The sequence below is a fragment of the Lutra lutra genome, chromosome 1 (genome assembly GCF_902655055.1).
Source record: "Lutra lutra chromosome 1, mLutLut1.2, whole genome shotgun sequence".
Taxonomy (NCBI): domain Eukaryota; kingdom Metazoa; phylum Chordata; class Mammalia; order Carnivora; family Mustelidae; genus Lutra; species Lutra lutra.
In genome coordinates this window covers 74,549,183-74,571,457 of record NC_062278.1, presented here as the reverse complement: position 1 = coordinate 74,571,457, position 22,275 = coordinate 74,549,183, and the positions used below count along the sequence as shown (strand labels likewise).

At 50.4% G+C, this 22,275-nt stretch overlaps 1 protein-coding gene across 1 annotated transcript; it reads left to right on the top strand.

Moving 5' to 3' along the window:
- The first annotated feature begins 2,117 nt into the window (after window positions 1-2,117).
- Window positions 2,118-20,463, top strand: ZIC4 (Zic family member 4). The gene is given in 7 exon segments (XM_047727337.1): window positions 2,118-2,189; window positions 2,191-2,232; window positions 2,234-2,254; window positions 3,421-3,505; window positions 10,079-10,696; window positions 15,238-15,556; window positions 17,660-20,463. Coding segments are annotated over 7 exon segments (1,158 nt in total). The 3' UTR covers window positions 17,661-20,463.
- The last annotated feature ends 1,812 nt before the right edge of the window (window positions 20,464-22,275 follow it).

Sequence of the window (22,275 nt, the reverse complement as noted above, 5' to 3'; positions counted from 1 at the left end):
TTTTCTTCCCTGGGAGGGGGTGGGCAAGGAGGACGAATGGGACTCCCACTGGCACCCGGACCTAGAGCAGCTCGTTGCCCACCCGCCTATCCTCCCCTCCTTGTAAACTGCCTGGGTGCCCTATTGTGGACACAAGGAGGGGAGTCGTGAAGGAGAGCTTCCTTTGCTCCAAGTGAGCGGGACCCTCGCCAGGAGAAGGGCCCTGCAGGCAGATTCTCTCCCTGCTCCTGCGAGGATGGCAGGGAGGGACTCGGCTTCCCCTTTCCAGGGTCAATGGAGCTAAGTTAGCCTGGCAGGCAGCAAGATGATGGGACTTCTCCGCCCCAACCTGACGGCAGATGCCGGCTGGGTCGGCGATGGGGCCGGGATCCTCGCCCTCGCGCATCCTGGTTCTGCCTCAGGACGTCGACCGCTGGGATCCGCTCTCTGCGCGCGGCCGGCCATGGGTTTGGGATTTGGATTTCTTTCTTCCAAATGCGAGCGAGGGCTATGACTAGCTCTCTGGGGGAGCAGGCCGCAGTAGCCTAGAATTCTGGGCACTACCTTAGACATCTAGGGACACAGGAAATTAGGGACAAGTGAGGCAGGAACAGAGCTGGTTTGTGAAAGAAAGCTAGGACTGCCTCAAAGGGTTGACCGGGAAGTTTGGGGTTGATGAATGAGGTGGGCTGTCCATGGGGACAGCTGGGAGCCAGCAAAGTCTTGGGAATGGAGAAGGGGCATTGAGGGGCTTCACCTTGGCCGGCACTGTCTGCAAGAGACTCCCTTTGGATTCCAAAGTCACGTTCCTACCCTCTTACGGACATCGTCGGCCTCAGAGCAACCCAAATCGAGGCACCAACTTCCTTCCCTCTATCTAGCCGTGGGCGGGTGGGGGGTGCGGGCGTGTTCAAAGGGAAGATTAAATGTCTCCGCCGATCCTTCAGGCGACTCACTAACATAGACTCTACTCTGGGTACACGGAGGTCACCCAGCCTTCAGTCCAGAGCAGGGAAACCCAAGCTAATTCCTCTAGGGAACAGAAGAATGAGAAAAGGCCAGCACACAACCCAGCCTTGCTGCCCGACTTCCTGGGGCTGGACAGCCGGATGGAGGGAAGTCGGGGAGATGCCGGGGCAGCTGGCAACAGCAGGCCGCCAGCAGAAGCCCGATGTCTTTTGGGTTTCTGCTTGAGAGCTCCCAGGCTGGCTGAAGGGCTCCCGCTCTGCACCCGCCCCAGGTGAGCTGTGGCTAAAAGGCGGGCATGCCTTTGCCTGGGCGCCTGTGGGTTAATCAGTGTAGAGCAGCATTGATGGCTCGGGGACTGAAATCTCTGGTTTGGGAAGTGGACTGTAGGTGACCTCTGACCTTGGGCAGGCCTGCCGCTGTCTAGGGAGACCTCACAAGGTACAGCGTTGGTGTTCCCCCAAAGAAAAATGGTGCCTTTTGCGTGTACCCAGGGGCCCACCTGCTTGGCTCTCCCCCAGAAAGATCAATTACCATTTTTGGCTGGCACTCCTTCCTCTCCTCAAGGTGTGAGGAGGAAGATAGATTCCAATAAGTCTCCAGGTTGTGCTCTGAATCCTGAACAAGTGGCCCCAGGACTGTGAGGAGACAAATCAGGAGCAGTCATTTGAGGAAAACCTCACCAGGCATTTTCAGAGCTTTTATATCTCTGGGTTGGTGGGGATCTTAGGTCCAGGGGCCCAGGGATTGCCTCCATATTCTTTCATCCCACCTTCAGTGAGATAACCGGCTTGCTCAGTGGACTTAGAGTTTTAACCAAAGGAGACAATTTTTTACCCTGATTCCCTATACCAGTCAGGTGATGGAGCTACTACAGAGAAGCTTACAGTGCCAGTTGCCAGTCCAAAGTCCAGCCTCTGCATCTGTTGGCATGCCTGTGGGTTTGTAATGCACAAAAGACTGCCAGGATCTGGGGGTAGAAGTGACCCAGGCCTCTTAAGGGGGGAGGGGAGGAACTTGGGCAGCATTGTTGGTGGACGGGCCTCTCTAGGGAAACTCACACCCATTTCCCTCTGAGGCAAAAAAGTAAATTCTATTAGTTCCAACCAACCAGGACTTTTCCCGTGCCAGACATCCTGCCATGAGGAAATTTTAGAGCGGGTATGCCCAGCATGCCACCTTTCTGTAGGAATGTAAAGTTGGGCCTCCTTTCTTTCCTGATTTGTGCAGGAAGGAGCTTATTATTTGGGGGGGACAGAAGCCTTTTGGTTAGAAAGAATTGAAAATAAATAAAACCCTCTGGGAAAAGGTGAGTCTATCCCCCGCCCCCATCCATCAGGCTTAGACCTAGAAAAGAAGGGAGATGGAAGGGTGAAAACACACAAGCTAGTTCAAACCCAGACTGGGGGTTGAGGGAGAGAGAAAGAAATCTTTGAGCATAGAGAATTGGAAAGGCTTTGAGATAGCAGAGCCCCATTTGGATTTGGCCTGTGGTTCAACAAGTTAAACAATCGCTTGTTCTGTGGGCTAGAGTGTCAAGACAGGCAGACGTCCTCATTGACAGAGGGCGTGCTGTGTTTGTCCAGCCTGAGACCTTTTCAATGACTGTTTGTCTTTCTAGGCCAAGCGAGGGTTGGGGCTGGGTGGATCGACTCTGTTTTGCTGTTCCACTGTCTTTAGCGTTGCCTGACAGATGCAAAGGTCCTCAGGATGGGTTTCAGGCTTTAAGATGGCCAAAGCCTTGGTAGCATTATCCACAAAGTGAATTTGATAAGGGATGCAAATATAACAGGGGGTTGGGAGGTATTTCTGACATTATTAACTAAGAAATGGAGATAACTAGGACCTAATGATAGAAATGATACTTTTTTTTTTCTATTATGGTGAATTTTATATTAGCTTCAAAAAATCAACCAAAGATGATTTCCAAATGCGTTTGGAGGTGGAAGTCATATGACGGTAAATGTTCCTATACCACTATGGGCAAGATGTACAAATTTACAAGGAAATTTCTCTCTTCTTAATTCCAACACTTGTACCTCAGTTTTTAACCTGATGTCCCAGAGGACACACGGCCCTCTCCATTACATTTCACTAAATTCAGAAAACTTAAAGAAAATAATGGGAATTTCTTATAGAATAAATTTAAATTCTAGAAGTCAGAGGTGTTTGAATGCTGACTTGTGCTTAAATTCTGTCTACAAGGGAAATCAACAAATGAGTTATACCAGAGAAATATCTAGTAGGGAAAAGATTTTTAATATTTTTTAATCACAAAGGCTATGTCATTTTGCAATAAATATGGGTAGTTCCCAGCAGAATCCTCTTCTTTCATTTTTAAATTTGAAAATGGTCTATGAAAGACTGGAAAGACTCTTCAAACCAACACTGATACATTCTGGCCTCACAATCTTGCCATGCAAACATGTATAAAATTGTTTGACGAGTGACTGTCCCTTTTTTCTTCCCGAACAGGTTCAAAGTCAGAAAATGAGATACAAGACTTCCTTGGTGATGAGGAAAAGATTACGGCTTTACCGAAACTCCCTGAAAGAGTCTAGTAAGTTAAGATCCTTTTTTGAATATTGGTTTGTTTAAGTTATTTTTTTTTTAAGTGGGAAGTTTTGTTTTGCCTTTTGGTTATGTTGGGTTGTGAGCTTGGAGGTGTTTCTTGAGTTCCAATGAAACTGAACACAACACCTTGGTGTTTGTTTGATGCATTTGCACACTAATCAGCTACACATCGTCCCACCAGCAGCCAGCTAATCCCCCTCAATGCCTACTCATCTGGACATTCTAGAATTAATATTTGACGACTCTCTCATTGAAACAACAACCCCTGACCTTCTGTAGTTCCACTGTCACATTATTCTATGACATATTCATCTTGGATTCATTTCCAGACGATTTGATTGGAATGAGGTTTGACATGTATTGGCTTCCATGAAAGGAGCAGACTTTGATCTTGGTGATGGGGTTTACATGATATGCATCATCTTTACCAGGGACACCAGCCTTCTGCAATGTGGCGGCAACTATGTTCCCACAATGTGGTGTCTGAACAGGGAGTGACTGACAGCTGCTCTGTCAGGAATACCTTCATTGTGAAGAATTTAATTTAATATTCCATTTAGAATAAGCATATGATTTAGGGTTGGGTGTTTTCCCTTCCAGGCGCTTCTAGTTTCCCTCATTTCATTCAACTACACCACCAGCTGATGGTTGCCTCCAAGGTATTCCCTTGTTGGAAGGAAAAGCAACCTTCTTAACAAAAGTTAAATGGACAACTCAGGAAATAGCTTTCTTCTATTATTTTGGGATAATTTGATGGCAGAATTCTCAAGAGACATGTGCTTATTATGTAAATTTAGTTGTTTTAATTCCTCAGTGCTGTTCTGGAAGATCCTTTCACCATGTTTTTTAATCCTTTTTTTTTTTAAGATTTTATTTATTTATTTGACAGAGACAGAGAGATCACAAGTAGGCAGAGAGGCAGGCAAAGAGAGAGGGGGAAGCAGGCTCCCTGCTGAGCAGAGAGCCTGACAGGGGGCTCCCTCCCAGGACCCTGAGATCATGACCTGAGCCTACAGCAGAGGCTTAACCCACTGAGCCACCCAGGCACCCCCCATGTTTCTTAATCTTTTGTCCAAAGATATTTCGCAGAACCTTTGATTGGAAATTAAATTTTATCCAAGTATATATTTTTTCATACTCAGTTCCATTAATGATGATTAAAACCCAAACTTCCATAGCAGAGGAGAGGAATAGCTTCATTTATCTCCAAAATCTTACGTCTCATCTCCTTTGAACAATTTGGGCTAGGACATACGGTGAGCTCCTGGGTCTTAAGTTATTTATTTATTTTTCATAAGACTAGACTTAAGACTAGACTAAAGTCTGTCTGTGAATAGCCTATAAAGAGATTTGTCCCTTCTTTTGGTGATAACCTGGCTAGAAACAGGGAAAAAGGACTGAACACGTGACAGCAGATCTAGATGCAGAACATTCAGACAAAAAGGCTTGCTCTTGGCCAGGCTCTGTGCAGTGGCCATCAGCTCCTGGGATCCTGCTCGAAGCATAACCTGAAACAGATAATCATCATTTAGCATTTCTTTAAATATCAAAGTCGAAAAATAGCCCAGCTAATGATCTGAAATCTCCCCTATTTCTTTCCTTCCAGAGGAGAGAGGTCAGACATTCCCTATTGAAGTCAGTAATGGAAGGAGCTCTGGCAGATGGTAGGGCCTCCAAAAGTCATATTTCTATACAACAGGCCCCCCAAATCACTTTGACCAGGCTGAGGTGAACAAAGGTGCTTAGGGCAGGATTCTGGACACTGGATGGATGTTTGGGGTCTGGTGGTGGAACTTGTTCCAAACAGCTCCCTACAAAAGCCTCCAGTGCTTCTTTGCCTTCTGCTGAAGATCTCTGGGCTGCAGAATATGTCTCCTTTTTTCTGCACATCAAGCAGGAAAGTGAACTCAACAATGCTGTAACCCCCAGCATGGTTAGAAATAGAATGCTCAGCCAAGCATTTAGTACTGGGAGTCAAGGTGTGAGATAACTTTCTGAAAGAGAGGAACAGCACTCTTCAGCTTGCCCTATCAAGTCAATGAAATCCGGACTCTTTCTTAGCTGGCACTGGAAGACTTAAAGAAACAGCTCTGAAAACTAAAACATCTCTCCTTTCCATCAGTTCCCCACCTGTCATCTAGTTACCCAGATACTGCTTTAGAGCTTTTCAGAGATATGCCTTGAAGATCCTTATGTAATTACCCTGAGTTCCCTGTCTATAAATGCTAGTAGGTAAAATGGGTTTGTTTTTTCTCCATGTCTCTGTCCCTGGGAAAATGTTCCTTTGGGAGAATTCCTGGCCCCATTTCTGTATTTAGCCAACATGTGAACCATGTGGCTCCAAGGAATTTGTATGGATCAGGCAGCCTTCGTGACCTGCAGGTCAAGTAACCTCTGGCTACTCAAGCAGCATCTACCCTGGATGGGTCCATATGTTTTTAGTACTTCAAGAGAATGCTGCATCTGGGAAGGAGCTCTGTGGGGCCAGGTTACTGTCAGTGAATTTGGCTGAATCAGACCTATCTGCCCTTTCACTGTTGGCACAAAAAACCACACACATGTTCAAAGTTTTTCAAGGGTAAAGTTAGTATGAGTATGCAGCATACTAATACTCTACAAGTATAAAACCTCTGCTTCTTATCCCCAGAGTCTACAAAAACAGTGCTTAGAATTCAAGGGTCCACAAACTTGGAAGGGGAAAATTGTATCTTTATTTTCACCACCTTCTAATGGATAGTTACAGTTTTTTTTTTTTTTCTAACACATATGTTGTTAACAAAAACAGGACTATTAGAGTTCACTGACATCACAAGGCTTCCAAAAGTGTCCATGGACTAAAACAACCTAAATACCCCTGTTTTCTGCTGTTATTCAAAGCTTTTGATGCGGTGAAGTCACAGTATATATATTAAGGGATCCATTTTTGTGCAAATCAGAGATTTAATGAAAATAAAAGTGGATGATGAGTTTGATAAACATCCTAAACAGTAGGTTGCAGATCACGGAAGTTTAGGTGGAAAGGAAAATATTTTTATTGCTGGACTACTGCTGAAGTATCTCTGCACTTAGGCCTGAATGCTACAGGAGAAGCTGACTAAGCTTCTTGTTGAGAGATGGTTAGGAAAAACAGCTGGAGAAGGGATCCCAGGGAAGAGCACACTCCTTTGGGGTTTGGGGGGTTTATATTGTTTTTCTGGGGTTTTTTTTTGGGGGGGGGGGGTTGTGTTCGCTTGTTCATTTGTCCTTAGAAGGCCTTCATGAGTTCAGCCCAGACTTGCCTAGACAGCTGCAACATTCAACAGACATCTGAGTTGGGGGCGAGCCTTGAAACCACTCTGAGACCCAGCCTGACCATCATGTTGAGGAAGGGAAAACAAGACAGGGGACAAGAGAGGAGGCTTCTGTGAGCAGAAGGGTAAATTCCAGAAGGTGAGAGTATGGGAGAAGGTAAAAGCTGGGAAGGAGACAAGTCCTCAAAGTCTAGTCTTAACACTAAGTAGAAGTCCTTGGTTTCCAGAGCAGAAGGAATTTGGCTGTCAAAAGCACGCCTTCAACATTTTCTTCTCCTCTTCTCTTCTCTTCTCTTCTCTTCTCTTCTCTTCTCTTCTCTTCTCTTCTCTTCCCTTCCCTTCCCTTCCCTTCCCTTCCCTTCCCTTCCCCCTTCTTTCTTTCTGTGCTTTGTTTTGTTTTGTTTTAATGCTAAGGCATCATCTATTGGTTGCACTGCATAAGCTCTTCCAGACAGCCAGAGGAGCAGAAAGACCTGGACTTGTCAAAGCTGAGGGAAAATGTGGAAGTTAATCCCTCCCTAAGATGTGACCCAGAGCAGGGAACAAAACATTAAATGAAGAAAGTCTCAAAGAATCTGCCAACCATTATAAATAAGTTAATTATTTTTTTAAAGATTATATTTATTTGGCAGAGAGAGACAGTGAGAGAGGGAGCACAAGCTGGGAGGGGTGCGGGGGGGCGGGATTAGGAGAGGGAGAAGCAGGCGTCCCACCAAGCAAGGAGCTCCACGAGGGGCTCCATCCCAGGACCCCAGGTTCAGGACCCTAGCCAAAGGCAGATTCTTAAGGACTGAGCCACCCAGGCACCCCTAAGTTAATTATTTTAAAAATTTTAAAAGGAACCCCCTTTACTAACTAGGAAACGTGTAAGAATAGTTCTTGGTGCTGGGGATGGGTGGGACAGCTCAATCAACTCCGAGTCAGACTTCCTTGCAATCTGTCCAAACTTCTCACATCTGCTAGGGATACAGGATCTTTTAAATCCTTAAAACTTCTCTTAAAAATCCAAGCCTTTCTCTGCTCTGGAGTCGCTTTCTATGGCCTCTAGGGAAGCCCAAGTACTTAAGTTGTTGGCATTTTTGGCTACAGAGAGCAAGGCAGGCAACAGAGCGAGCAGCCCTTTAAATCGCCAAGCTGTGCAGCCGGCCCTAGCCAGTCCGCGGTGCAAACAAAGAACACTTAGCTAGACTAGGCCGAAACGGAAAGGTTTTTTTTTGTTTGTTTGTTTGGTTGGTTGGTTTTTTGTTTGTTTGTTTTCCCCGCCGGCCAATCCCCACCCCAAAACTGTGGACCCTCAGCCCCGGAGGGCGTCGTGTGAGAACAGGCGGTGGGTCCGCAGTCCCTTGCACAGCTTGGGCGGGGAAACTTGGCGTGCACTCTTCTCAGAGCCCTGAAGGCTAGCCAGGAGAGAGGCAGAGACTCCGGCTGGCCGCAGGCAACAAGTGGTGAGAGCTGAAACTGGAAGTGATCCCCAAGGTCCTTTCCCAAAGGCTCCAATTGGCTGCAGGGTACAGAACTCAAGACCGCAAACTGACTGGGGAGACCACCGGGTGACGGAAGACCTGTTTCTCCTTGCAGCATGCCCCTCGCCTTTGTTTCTTTGGCCACCCGGTCCTGGAGACGAGGGGATTTGTGGCGAAGAGGATTCTTAGCCCCCCTTGAGAGGGTAGCGTCTTGAGAGGGTAGTGGGTTCGAGGTCTTCCTCTCCCGGGTCATCACTGCCTCAGGCCCACTCTGGCTTGAGACTGGGCGGGATTCTTGGGCTGGTACTTGCAAGGAGCTGGCAAGGCCAAGTGGAAAGAATAGAGTTGGGAGGAGGGAAAGCGGAGGGAAGAATAAAGAATCCAAGGAAATGAGAGAGAGAAATGAAGGACACAAGAAATTTCGGCGAAAGCGAAAAAATAAAACCCAAAGGCTGCTAGGCTAGGAGTTCGTCTGCTCCGGGTCGCATAGTCTGCAGTCCCTGGAAACAGGCCCCCTCCTCCTCGGGCTCCTGGGACAAACTGATGAAGCAGGCCTCCATCCTCGCGCGCCATGAGCTGCCCTTCAGCCCCGGTAGGGCTGGATCTGCCCGTCTAATAGCCCGAGTACTTTACGTACAACGCAACACCCCCTCCCTGAAGTCGTGGTGAAAAAAGGCAGAACCCAGCCCCGCTCACTTCCAGGAGCAGTGAGGCAGAGCTGATCTACTCAGCTTTCGAGAAAGGAGGGGGAGGGGGCTCAAGAGGAGAGAAAAGAATCCGTGCCCGGGTCAGAGCGCATGAGCAGTAGGAGCAAGAAATGCTGGGGGTAGTGTGGGGTGAGGTGGAGATGCCCGGGAGCAGGAGTGAGAGAGAGAAAGAGGGAGGGAGAGAGAGAGAGAATGGGGGGAGTAAGTAGTGTGTGTGTGTGTGTGTGTGTGTGTGTGTGTGTGTGTGTGTGTCCGCGTGCGGCGGGACCTGTCATTGCTGACGTCGGGCCGGGCTGCGGGCCAATAGGCGACCTAGGTGATTGTTCCTCTCCGCGGGCCCGGGCCGTGGCCCGGAATCTCTATTCACTTCCTCACGCGTCCCGCTGCTACCTCTGTAGTGTACTGGATTTCAAGTAGACATTAAAGACCATGGGGAGTGGGTGGGGGACACAACCCGAAACTTGAGGGGAGAAAAAAAAAAAAAACTTTGCATAAGTTTCTTTGTGGTTGTTCTTTCCTCTCCCTGCTGTCAGCTGACTGGTGTGAACCGCCTGACCTAAGGGAGCTCTGGGGAGCCCGGGACGGGATGTAGCAGGCCGCGCTTTCCCAGACGAACTAGGCACTGAAATTAGTATATATGATCCGGAGGCTTCCGCCACCACCACCTAAAACATCACCATTTGCCTCACGTTCATTCCCCCGCAGGGCTCCGGGACCCGGATCGCCCCAGGGAGTTGGCTGCCAAAGCACGCTTGGGGCTCGGGTCGGACCCCTCTGGAGCAGAGCCCGGGACCCCCCAGAAACCCACACACTCAGCACTGCGCGCCCTACTGCCCCTTCCACCTGCCCCGCAGCCTCCACCCTTCTCCCGCTCATGGAACGGCAGGGGGCTCTACCGAACTGCCGCCCAGCCTGTTCGCAGCGGAGGCGCTTGGCCTCTCACTGTCCACTCCGTTCGCTGCCGCCTCTGTCTGGCTCCCGGTCCCGGTGCTGACGGCAGAGGCCGTAGTGTGGCTGGGCTGGGCCTGCCCCCCGGGGCCTGGTGGAATGCTCAGCCCACGCCGCCCGTTCTCACGAGCGCTATTTGTCTCGACAACAGGTAGCAGCTCCGGACACCATGGCCCCCAGCTTGCTGCCGCCTCCAGCCCCTCGGTGTTCCAGGGCCTTCAAGAGCAGCCTCCCCAGGCCTCCCCCAGCGGCACTTTGAACGGACTCCTGCGTCTGGGGTTCCCTGGAGACATGTACGCGCGACCCGAGCCCTTTGCGCCAGGGCCGGTGGCCCGCAGCGACGCCCTGGCAGCTGCCGCGGCCCTGCACGGCTACGGGGGCATGAACCTGACCGTGAACCTCGCCGCGCCCCACGGTCCCGGCGCCTTCTTCCGCTACATGCGCCAGCCGATCAAACAGGAGCTCATCTGCAAGTGGCAGGCAGCGGATAGCCCGGCGCCCCCGCGCCTCTGCTCCAAAACTTTCAGCACCATGCACGAGCTGGTCACGCACGTCACGGTGGAACACGTCGGCGGCCCGGAGCAGGCCAACCACATCTGCTTCTGGGAGGAGTGCCCGCGCCAGGGCAAGCCCTTTAAAGCCAAATACAAACTTGTAAATCACATCCGCGTGCACACGGGCGAGAAACCCTTCCCCTGTCCTTTCCCGGGGTGTGGGAAGGTCTTTGCTAGATCAGAAAATCTCAAAATACACAAAAGAACTCACACAGGTCAGTATTCGGCACTGTCGGTCTCGTGGGGACCCTCTGGGGAAGCAGGCGGCCTCTTCTGGGCCCTCGGGGCTGGATTTCCTCAAGTTCCATCTGGGAGGAGGGGGGATTTCTTGGTGTTCCATGAGCCAAGTCCATAAAATATTAATTATGCCCTTCTATTAGAATCACAGAAGTTTCCTGAGGCTGTGTGTGGGGAGGACAGTGCAGGATTTTTGCTCTTGGGGAGGGGGCAAATGTGAACGTGCTTGGGTCTCTGTGTGTGCAAATGTGTGTTCCCTATCATCGAGTTTGATTTTTCAGGTTTTAAAATGGTACTGTTCCTCAAAGTCCTAAAGACATAGAACCAATTTAATTTTCCTGATCTATTTAGAATCCTGTCGAAGGTACTCTTCCATGGGGTGGCTGACCACCACCTGAACTGAGGGGTCATGAGGCCGTTGGTGCCTTTAAGATTTAGGGTCTCATGGGCTAACTTTGCCCCCGTTTTGGAGCCTTGGTGACCTGACACTTGGGACATTTGACAAACCTTTTTGCTTCAGCAGAGATCCAAGGAGACTCATCTGCCTTAAATGTCATTTACCGAGCTGTTAAGTGAAATGGGGACATGTGTCAACCGCATCTGTTAGTTCTAGTTAAGAAAAGGAGCCTGCTCAGGAGCATGCAAAGTTGAACTCCTCTGGCCAGAAGCATCTCTAATTAATGCAATTGCAAGGAGAAAGTTTTCACACTTCCCAGAACAGCCTGTGAAGTTACGTTAATTAGTTTAGCAGTCAACGTTGTACTCTCCCTAGCTAGGGTTTTCCTCACCCAAACTCTCTGGAAGTTTAAGAAATCAACAGTTCCCCTCCTCTATTTTGGGGGTAGGATAAGGGAACTAGTGGGGAGAGAAGAGGATGTAATAAGTTTCAGGTTGGTGCCCCACTTCTCTTACTCTCTTGGAGCTCTACCTTACTCACCTCTATTCTTGGTGGAAATATCGTCAAGTATTAGTTGAAGGACTCCCCCAGGCTGGCACAGCTGGGGAAAGAAATTTGCGAATCCCGCTTTCTCTCCCAAACCTTGCATCTCAGGGAAGGTCCCTGGCCATGATACTGGCACAGGAGAAATCCAGACCAAAGTTCACTCTTAGTCTCCTACTTTAATTACATAGCATATCTAGAAATGTACAGTTTTTCCGAACTGTTTCCAGTATCCTTCCCCCCACCCCAGGCGCGCAAGCATTTGTTCCCCCTTCGCAACCTCCGAGTTTTATCCCGGGGGAGGGGAGAAGTGAGGCCCCATCACCTCCCACAGTCTCGCTACTCCAGGAGCTGACTGCCCGTACTGCGAAGATAGACACTCAGTCCTGAGCCAGAGAAGGAACTCATTTTTAATGACAGGGTTTTTTTAAACAAACAAACTTTTACTGCTCTTTGCCGGCCTACTGTTTGAAGTCCATGAAGCAGAAAATGGTTAAATTCTTAGTGCAATCGACCTACAGCAGAGAAGCAAGTTCAGTGCGCCTGGGCTGGCTCAGGTTTGCGTCTATTCAGGACAGAATTCTAAGTGCGTCCTTTCCACTGGCAGTCCTGATTCATTATCGCTGGAGTTAAAAAAAAAAAAAATCTACTGAGCCTCGCTTGCTCCGGCGTTTCCTTCAAACCCCCCTCCTAAGTAATGAAAAGAGAGAGAGAGAAGAGAAAAACAAAATGTTTCTCAAATGGCAATAGACCTCACTACAAATTATTCATGAAGACAGTTCTCGATTCAACAGGAAAATAATTGCCTTTTCAAATATTAATGGCGTTTCATTTCCTCGAGTCGCGGAAGCGGCGAACAGGAGCTGATTTCTCAAGAGTTGAGATTCTCCCGGATCTGAATCCCGGGCCTGGCTTCGGAGGCAGCTGCCCCAAGCCCATGCCGAAAGGTTTCACTTTGTGGCGGTCACAGCAATCCCGGAACAATGGTGCCGCCGCGAGGGAGATGCGGGCTAGTCGCCGCGCTCCAGCCGGACCCCGCCGCCTGCCCCCCTTTCGGGGGCCCTCAGCTGGGAGATTGCCCCACCTTCCTAGGCAGTCTCTAGAGAGAGGCAGGGCTGGGTATCCAAGGTAGAAAGAGTCTGCGCCGGGACACAGACGCTCGATAACCTGGCCCAGCCACAAGTGCGAGAAAATGGCGCTAGCGGAACTGCGCCGCAGCTTGCGAACTTTGTCAGGCGGGCTTGGCGCAGGGCCGGGGAGGAGGCCTCTCCCGGGTGCTGAGCCTCAGGGAGGGGACTCCGGGCCTTTCAAGACTTAACCCCGGGCTAAGGTTGAGGCCGCTCGGGACGCGCTGCAGGGCCCTAGCCCAACCCTGCCTCTCCACATCTACCCACCCACCCATCCAGGGCACAGCGCCCAGATCTGGTAGGAAGGAAGGGGGCGGGATGCAGTGCACTGGGGGTGGGAGTGGGGGCGCGTTGTTAGGCAAGGAGTCCAGGGAGCCTCCTGCAGCTGGGGAGAGGCCGGGAGGGCGCGGTGCAGGGGGTGCGGCCTCACCTGGCATCCCTGGGGCCTCCGAACTTCCAAGCTGCTCGAATCACCTTCAGTGCCCTGTTTTTTCCCTCTGCTCCTCGTCTGGGATGAAATCATTGTTTCTGTTTTACATGAATGTCCAACGAGGTGCCCACAAATGGGATAAGTGTGTGTGGGAATATTTGGGGAGGGGGGCAATCAACCTCAAATTCTATTCCTCTTCTGTGTTCTCAGCAAATCTTGTTTTCTTTTGCAGGCCCTGAACTGCATGGTTCTTGTAAGTGATTTTAGAAAGAAAAGAAGGAAGGGAGAAAGAAAAGTTTTAGTTTTGCAGATGCCAAAAGGGATCAGAGGGGAGAAAACAAGGGGCAAATAGGGACACTGATGTATTCTCCATCTTTCTCGGTTTTGTTTTTGTTTTTAATAAAATGGTACCGGCGTGCCGAGAAATGGCAGAGGCCAGCACCGCCCAGTGCTCCACTGTACTAGCAGTACTCCTGCAGGGTCAGGACGCAGCGACCGGTCGGTGCCAGAACCCTGGGCTCAAAATCCGCAGCTGCACGGAGGCGAGGGTTGTGCGCAAACCTTTGACTCCGCCTGAGCTGCAGCCTGGCTCAGCACTAAGGTCTTTGTTCAAACCTGCCCCAAAGCACCCGTCTTTCCTGGAAGCGGCGGGAGAAGCGACCACAAAGGCAACAGTCCTCTAGCCATGCATCTCTTTCTTAGCCAGACGCTTGGTAGCCTTTCTCTCAATCTAGAGCGCCCAGTGGCATCCATTTGTTTAAGACGCCTAGATACTTCCTCCCCACCTTTCCACAGCATCTGCAGCTCCAGCAGGAACCTGGGCTTCCAGGTTCTTGGGGTCTTTTCCACCCCTACATTCCAGCGAATCCAGCCGCCGGTGAGCTCCGGGATTGGGGCTCGGTCCTCGGCGAATATTTCCACCCTAACGCGCGCTCGCGCCTTCCCGCGGCTCTACAGGGGATCGCACCGCGGATCCGAGCCCCAGGCGGGTCTACCCTGGCTGCCCGCTTGTCTTCCTGGCCTGGTCTTATCTCAGCAGCTGCGCTCATCCGGAAACCGCCGAGCTCAAGAGTGCGATTACGCGAGAGGCCTCGGATCCCGCTTGGCCCAGGGAAACCCTGCAGCGCCCGCCTCTCAGCTCAGACCTGCGAGGCCCGACCGCCGGGCGTGGGTGGTCTGGGGAGGCTATTCGACCTCTTAAGTCATTTTGGACTGGGAGAGCCGGCTGCCCGCGGCAGTGTCTCCGGGAGGCCGCTAGAGCAGCGTAATAAAATATTATTGCCGGCGTGCGTAACTGGAGGGATTCCGGACGGTTTGGGCAAGATTTGAAGAATGCTGCTAAATGTTTGCCCTCAGGGGGTAGAAGGGAAGGGGGAGGGGGCTCCATTTCCCGTAAAAATCGCGTCTGAAGTGAATCATTGCTCAGAATACCTTTCCCTGCAGCACGAATCCACATTTTGCATATGCCGTATGCATGGGCTGCGCATCTTTAAATTATTCCGACGCCTTGGCGTTTGCACAAAACCTACTTTAGGAAACAGTTTGGGCCACGGTGGGGTGTGCGCGAGGCGAACCGCTGGATGGTGTGTGTGTGGGGGGGGGAACGTTTGGCTAGAACCAGCAACTTTAAATTAAGCCGATGCTAGCTCCTCAGTCAGCCTACTTCGGGCAAAGGTACTTCTTGGCTCCGGGTGGGGAAATTTGGAGGAAAACAACCGAAATGGATCACGATGGAAACTCGACAAAGATGGAGTCTTTGTCGCTCCTCCTCCTCTGTACCCTCCCCCACCACCCCCTGGCCCAGGCGGGAGAGGGGGAGGGGTGGCGGCGTGCTAGAGGAAGCTCGGTGCGCGTTATGAGCGGGAGAAGGGGGTGCTGGACCTGAGAGGCGAAAAGGAAAGAGGTTTCTGAAAATCTTCTGTGGGTCTTTTCTAAAACATGAAAGAGAAATTGAGAAGGGCGGTGAGGCCGGGCCGGGGCCACGACCCACCCACGCTAATGTCTCTGCCTTGCCTCCACCAGGGGAGAAGCCCTTCAGGTGCGAGTTCGAGGGCTGCGAGCGGCGCTTCGCCAACAGCAGCGACCGCAAGAAGCACTCGCACGTGCACACGAGCGACAAGCCATACACGTGCAAAGTGCGCGGCTGCGACAAGTGCTACACGCACCCCAGCTCTCTGCGTAAGCACATGAAGGTGCACGGGCGCTCACCGCCGCCGCCTAGCTCTGGCTACGACTCGGCCACGCCGTCTGCCCTCGTGTCGCCCTCGTCGGACTTCGGCCGCGAGCCCCCGGTGGCCTCCTCGGCGGCGGCGGTGGCGCGTGGCGCCGAACTGAGCGAATGGTACGTGTGTCAGGGCGCCGGTCCCGCCGCAGCTGTCCCCGGCGCGCCCCCAAGTCCCCAGCCACCGCCTGGCCCAGTCGTCGCCACCGCCTCCGGTATTAGGGCTGCTGCTGTGGTTGCCGCTTCTGGTACACGGACTGCTAGTCTCGGCGGGGTTATTGAGGCTTAAAGAGAGGGTGAGGAAGGAAGAAAGGAAGGGAAGGAGAAAGAAAGGAAGGTAACCATAAAAGGTTGTTAGAGTTCGTATAGGGTATTGATATAATGTCCGTTATTTTGAAATATAAATATGGTTCCCATATTTATTCCACAGTCACACCCAGCACCCTCCACCCACTCACACAGACACCCTCGAGACTGGGTGGCGTGACCCCAGTGTTCGTGTAGAGCAAGTACAGAAAGATACAGGGAGAAGGGGGAAAAGACACATTAGAAGAATTTATGTGCAAACTTGGCAACTGCAGGCGATGAAATTAAGATCACAAAGTCCTCTCCTGGTTCACAGAATGAGAAATGTTTTGCTCAAGGCCTGGGTGGCTCGGATTGCCACCCCTACTCTCTTCCCAGCCCCCATTTGGAGTCTCCTCCAAAGTTTCAATCGCATAAGGTGGCAGAGGGAATACTGAGCTGATATCTTGCCTATTTCCTTCTACTTTTGCCTCCCTACATTTCCCCCCTCCTTCAGCTATTGAAACAAAAATGCACAAGCCACAGATCCCAATTTTTCCAGCTACTTATACAAAGGAGATCAAAGGGAGAGGGGTTTAAGCACCTAACCCTAGGCATCATGTGCCACTCTCCCACAGATTGGATCAAGCACACAAATTTATCTGTTTGCCTGTCGGTCTGCCCTGTATATATTTTATACTGGGGTAGGGTGTGAGTCCTAACAACAGAAAATTCAGACAAAAGAGTGCTAGATGGGCTTTTGGATTCAGTACTCTGAAGACTCCGGGGACCAATCACCCTCTCCCCACAACACCCCCCCCCCTTGTACAGGTGCTGCCTGTGGAATATTGTGGGTGCTTGGCACTGGGGGTACAGAGTGGGCCAATGACGTCACTGAGCCAAGACCTCCACAGTGAAGGGATTTGGCCTAGGCAATAGTGTCTGGATAAATCACACCAAAACAAAACAAAACAAAAGAACCCAAAACCAAAACCAAACAAAACACACCTCACAATTGTTGGTCTTATTTTTAAAAAGCTGTGCATGTGGTGGGGAGTAGACAAGAGATGCGCTGCAATGATAAATATTTTAAAGGTAAACACCCAATGGATCTAGATTGAATGTGTATTCTATACACTGGGTACCAAGTCCCCAGATAAAGAACCAGATGTTGGTGGCAGAGGAGAGGAAAGTCTTTGCAATTGTTGCCCAGCAGGGGAGAAATCAGGGCCTGTTTCCCAGTCTACCACCCTCTGCAGGGAGGATGGGGCTACCCTAAGTCCTTGCTAAAATGAGGGAGGAGGGTAGAAAGAAAAAGAAGGGTGGAAAAAGCTTTGATAGCCCTATCCCGACCCCTTAAGAATTTAGACACAGGTAGGGCAGTGGTAGTCCCACCTAGGGGGAGCCCCCTAGACTGCCCAACAAACAAGTCCTGGCCCTGCCACTCTGCTGGGTTTTATTCTACACTCTTCTCTTCAGACACTATTAGACAATTTCCACTCCTGCCCTGCAGCCCCATTTTCATGAGATAAATGATGTCCTAACTGTAGTGGGATTGTTTTCATTATCCCTAATAAAAACCAGAATATTCAAAATATATCCTTAGCTAATCCATTCTTGTGGAAGTGGTACTGCAATCCCCTCCCCCACCCCCTTACCCATACAATAGAGTCCAGAGGCCGCCTGGCCAAGGGCAGGCGGTCTGCGGCAAACAACTCGCTCCCATCGGGAAACGACCGCCCCACCACCAAGGTGCAGAGGGCATCCGAAGAACTTGCTTCTTCTGACGTTAAAAAATTCTCCCCTCTCCAAATAGAATTCATTTCTTTCTCTTCTATTTCTAGACCGCGGTTTGCCTTCTACTCCAAACTAGTAAAATAAAATAAAAATGCTTGGTCGGCCACTAATAGCCTTTAATTTTTCATTTGCTTGTTACAGATGTCCACCGCGTTGCTCGCAAGGTAATCTCGCCCAACGCAGCTGAGCGCCCGCATCTAGCGCCTGCGACATCAAAGGGTCCGCGCACAAAGCAATGTTTCTTCGCCACGGTGCATCTTCATGGTAAGTTAGGATTTCTATGGCAATGGGCAAGTTGCACTGAAATCCTGAAAGGCCGAGCCTGGAGCCCGTCCAGGCTTTTCATTAAGGACATAATATTTACGTCTAACAGGCCTTTTTTCTTGTGTATACAAGTATATATTTTTGTTTGACGCGGACTAAATCATTTTCATTTAATTTCCGGTAAACAAAACCCACGCGAATGGGCACTTGTTCCCGATCATAATAAAAATGGATAATAATGTGAGGGAAGAAAAGGGCCGCTTGAATCGCCGCTCAGCCCTCTTTGTTTCTGCTTTCTGCGGTGATCAGAGGGCGCATTTGGGTTTGATGGCGAGTTTCTAAAGGCGAGGAAATGGTTTGTAAGAGGGGAAAGAAAAGGAGAAAGGTCTAATCAAGCTCGGGTTGTTCAAAGAGTCGGGTTTTGGGGTTGAAAGTGTGAGTTTGACGGTGCATCAGCATGCCGCGTTAGGCTCGCCATGGAAATGCGCGCGGGGAGCGGCCGCTTCAAAGGCGGCACACTTCACTGCAGACACTCTATTAAGATACATTTGCGCTGACCTTTGCTTTCACGCCATTTAATACTGTCACTGCGTTCTCCAGTATATACTTCCTCTTTGGGACCAGCCTTGCCCGCGTTTAGGGGTTCACCCCACACTTCTGTGGGGAGGGGTCGCTTCTGTGCCAGGGACGCCTTCAGGAAAGGGAGGAGCCGGACTCCGTACATCTTGACTGCGCCCCAAAGAAGCTCCTGGGTCAAGAGTAAATAACTTCAGGGCAATCTCAGAAGCTTAACAAATGAGCATCCCCAGCTCCATTTTGTGCAAAGCGCCTCTCCTGCAACTTGAGCAGGGTGGAGGCTTGAATTTGGAAGGCACTTGTGGAGGGGGCACCCTGGATGATGAGGTCGGTGGTGGAGTTCAGACTGTGCCTTTGGGACATTTCCACTCTGGCCCCCAGAACAGCCCATTCTGCCCCTCCATCCCAGAAATCTCTTGCAGCCCCCACCCCACACTTGTTTCTCCTGGCGTGGGGTATAGGATACCCCTCAGGCCTACTCTGGCCCTGGGCATGAACTCAAGAGCCCAAGGCCAAGGGGATAGGGAAGATGGCAGGAAAGTTAGAAGTCCATGTTCCCTTAATTGTCTTGTTGTTTATTTTATCCAAGTACCCCAGTGAATAGGGGAAAAATAAACACGGTGAAAAAAAAAATCAAACAGTAGAGTCTTCTTTAGTGCCAGTCCTTGTGGTTGAATAAAAAGGATGGTCCGCTTTCTATTGAGCTGAGAAATCTTTGAAGTGGGAGTTATTATCTGAGACATTCCTGCTTGTCGTCCTAACAACGCTGATGAAACGTAAAAGGTTCTTTGTCAGCGATTTGTTCTCCTCTCTGTCAAACTCCCTCTGCCCCGTTAGTTTCAAACCGTTTCTAAAGAGATAAAATCAAACTTCTCTTAAAAAAGAAAAAATACATGCACACTACACCAACTGATAACTTTAGGACTAAGTCCTGCTACAGAAAAAACAAAAGCGACACAGAGACATCAGGTCCAAGGTCTGTGAAGATGCACAGATGTTGGGGCCCTTTACACTGGCTCTGGAACAGGGGGAAAGAATGCAGAGAAGGTGTAGGCAGAGGGTACATACCCCAAGCACACACTGTGTGTCTGCTTCTCTCTGCACTGGCCTACACTCATCAGTCCCATTGGGGTACTTGGATGAGCCTCCTTGGGACCCTCAAACTCCCAATATTCTTGCCAACCATCCTTGGAACCTAAGGCTGCAGCCAAGCAATTGTCAATATTTCCTGCTCCTTCAAAGATGATCCTCTTAAAAATAGACCCATTGTGTGTTTCTTCCTACTAGCAGCAAGCAATCAAAAAGCCCCTTTTGCCATTAATAGAAAGTAGAGTGGCTTGAGGGAGGGACGTTTTTTATAATTTCCTGTTTTCTTCAGAATCTTGGCAATTGGAGTTCAGAAAGTTCAGTTTACAAGATAGTGTCCCCAAAGTGCATGCAAATACCCTCCTCCCATCCACATATGCAGTTCTGGAAAGAAAATTTCACCCTGTCCGGCTTCCCCCAAACCTCCCAATGTGGTTTTAAAGGTGGTTTAAATAAACAAGGATGTACCGGCCTCCCCACTCTGTGTGTACCGAATAAATGATTTGTAAAGAAGTTTCCCCAAGCTGTAACCCATGCTGTTATTATAGTTGCTGCAAAATGTTGTCTCTTATATTGATTTTTATTTGTTTACTGGAGGTCCCCATATGTTTGTTTATATCGCTAATTTATGGGAAAATGTAATGATTGCAATGGATGTGAATTATACAGACAGGCAAATGTTTTGTAATCATAAATTCACACACACACACACACACACACACACACAAAGCTTGATTGAAATCTTAGACTATTTGGTACATCTCCACCCACATTGTTTGTGATTTATCAGCTCTCCCCTTACATCCTTAAATTATGAACTAACCTGAAAGGGAAAAAAAATTGTTTTGTATTTGATTGAAAGTGATTGTTCAATGAGAAACATAGTTGAAAGCTGTGGCTTTAATCTTGCTGTAAATATGTAAATGAATTAAAATCTGTGATTCCCTTTCCCTCCAAAGAGCATTGTGTACATGGAGCTCCATTTTGCAGTTTTCTTTGGTAATAAATGTTGTGATGTTTCCCTTCCTCTTTTGAATTCGAGTGTCCTGTTATTATTGCTTCATCATCTAGGGAAAGATCTGGGGTCCTCCTGAAGCTTCCAGTCCTTTTCCCTGCCTTCCCTCGCGGTTTTACAGGAACACCTCGGAAGCCTAGTTGTTCCAGGCAGCAAAACGGAGGGACCCACTGAAGAGGCCATTGTGAAGGAGGCCTTCCTCGCCCCCAATTTCACCCCAGTAACACTGACATTCATCAGCCAATTTACATTATAGGAGGGGGAAAATTAAACCGATGCTCTCAAAGTCTTCTCGGAAAGGTAGCCTTCCCACTCCTCGGACATGGCGCGCCCTCTCAAGAACCTCCTTTGACTTCCCGGACAGAAGCTTAATAGTTGTCGGGAATAAACACAGGGAAAGAAAAAAAAAGGAGAAGCTGGTTTAAGCCTCGGGCATAGTTGCCCGCAGGAGTCTTCCTAGCTGGATCCCACTCCCTCAGACTTCAAGGCTCCCATCGGCGAAAGGCCAAGCCCTGAGACTGTCCACAGCCCACAGGGACTCTTCCCGGGGCCTGACTTCGATCTTCAGCGGGTTTTAGCGTCGGGTGCGGGAGTTCTTTTTGGTTCTGCCACTAGAGAAATTATTTCAGGTGTAACAGAACCTCTTAAAAACGTCGGAGCCTTCCTACCACCTCCACTGAGCTCACGGAGCCCCAAGGGCTCCGGCGACGCTTCGCCCCACCCCAGCCCCTCCTGCGCAGGCTCCCGGTCCACAAACACGTTTCCTCGACGCTTTCAACTAGTTCCCGTGGGTCCGGCTAGGAGTCGGGGGCTGCGCTAAGTGGGAGGGTCACAGCTGTTGGGTTTGGAGTGCTAGGTCGCCTCAGAGAACACCTTGGAGAAGCAGCTCTTGGGGCCAAGGCCGCAGTCCTGAGAAAGTTGGGGGAAGGACCCCTGCACGCAAAGGCGAGAGGGCGACGCGCGGGTGTGAAAAGAGCAAGGGGAAGGCCCCAGGGGCTGGCCAGACCGGTCCGAGTCGCTGGGAGCCGCGAGGGAGGAGGGTCATAGGACCTCAGTACAGGGATTTGCGCCCCCTCCCGTCCCTCTCGAGTAAAGGTCCCCCTCCTGCGGCTCAGGGACAAGTTAGAGGGGCCTCTACTGCTCCTTCAGTCTCCCCTACACGGCTTCCTTGAGACAGAACTCATTAAAGCCCTTTTCACCGACAGTCACGGTGCTGGGGAGCAGGTGGGGATTAGGAAGGAACCTCCAGCTCACCGCTTCGCTCGGTCCGCGCACACAGAGAGCCCAAACTCAGGCCTTTCACCCGCCCTCGGCCTCCCTCTCAGGATAGCGCTGTGCAGAGATGGCGCCCTGGAGTTTGGGGGAGCCACTCCTGGGAGTGGAGGGAGAAGAGTATGTGAGGAGGGGTGGCTGCCCTTGGCATCCAGTACTTGTCCTGCTCTGGGACATTTCAGCGCCCCTGACGCTAAGAGAGCTCAGGCTTCTTTCCAGAAACCATTATTTTTTGGCAGAATGCTGAATGGTGTAACCTTTGGCGGGGAGTTTGAATTAACCGGTCCCCAAGAACCCTTGGCTAGCCTCACCCTAGACACAAACGCACGTGTCCTCTGGGGTTACCCCCCTCCCACCGCGGAGTGGTTGCAGCAAGGACAGTTTGGGGGTACCTTAGCCTGCTAATGATCTCCACCGAGCATTTCCTCCTCTGTCGTCTGAGTCAGAGCATCAGGCAAAAACTTCCGGCATGGTGGGAAGATTTTGGATAGGAGCCAGTCTCTCAGGCTTGTCCACATACGGCTCTCTGCCCCCTGGATAAGTG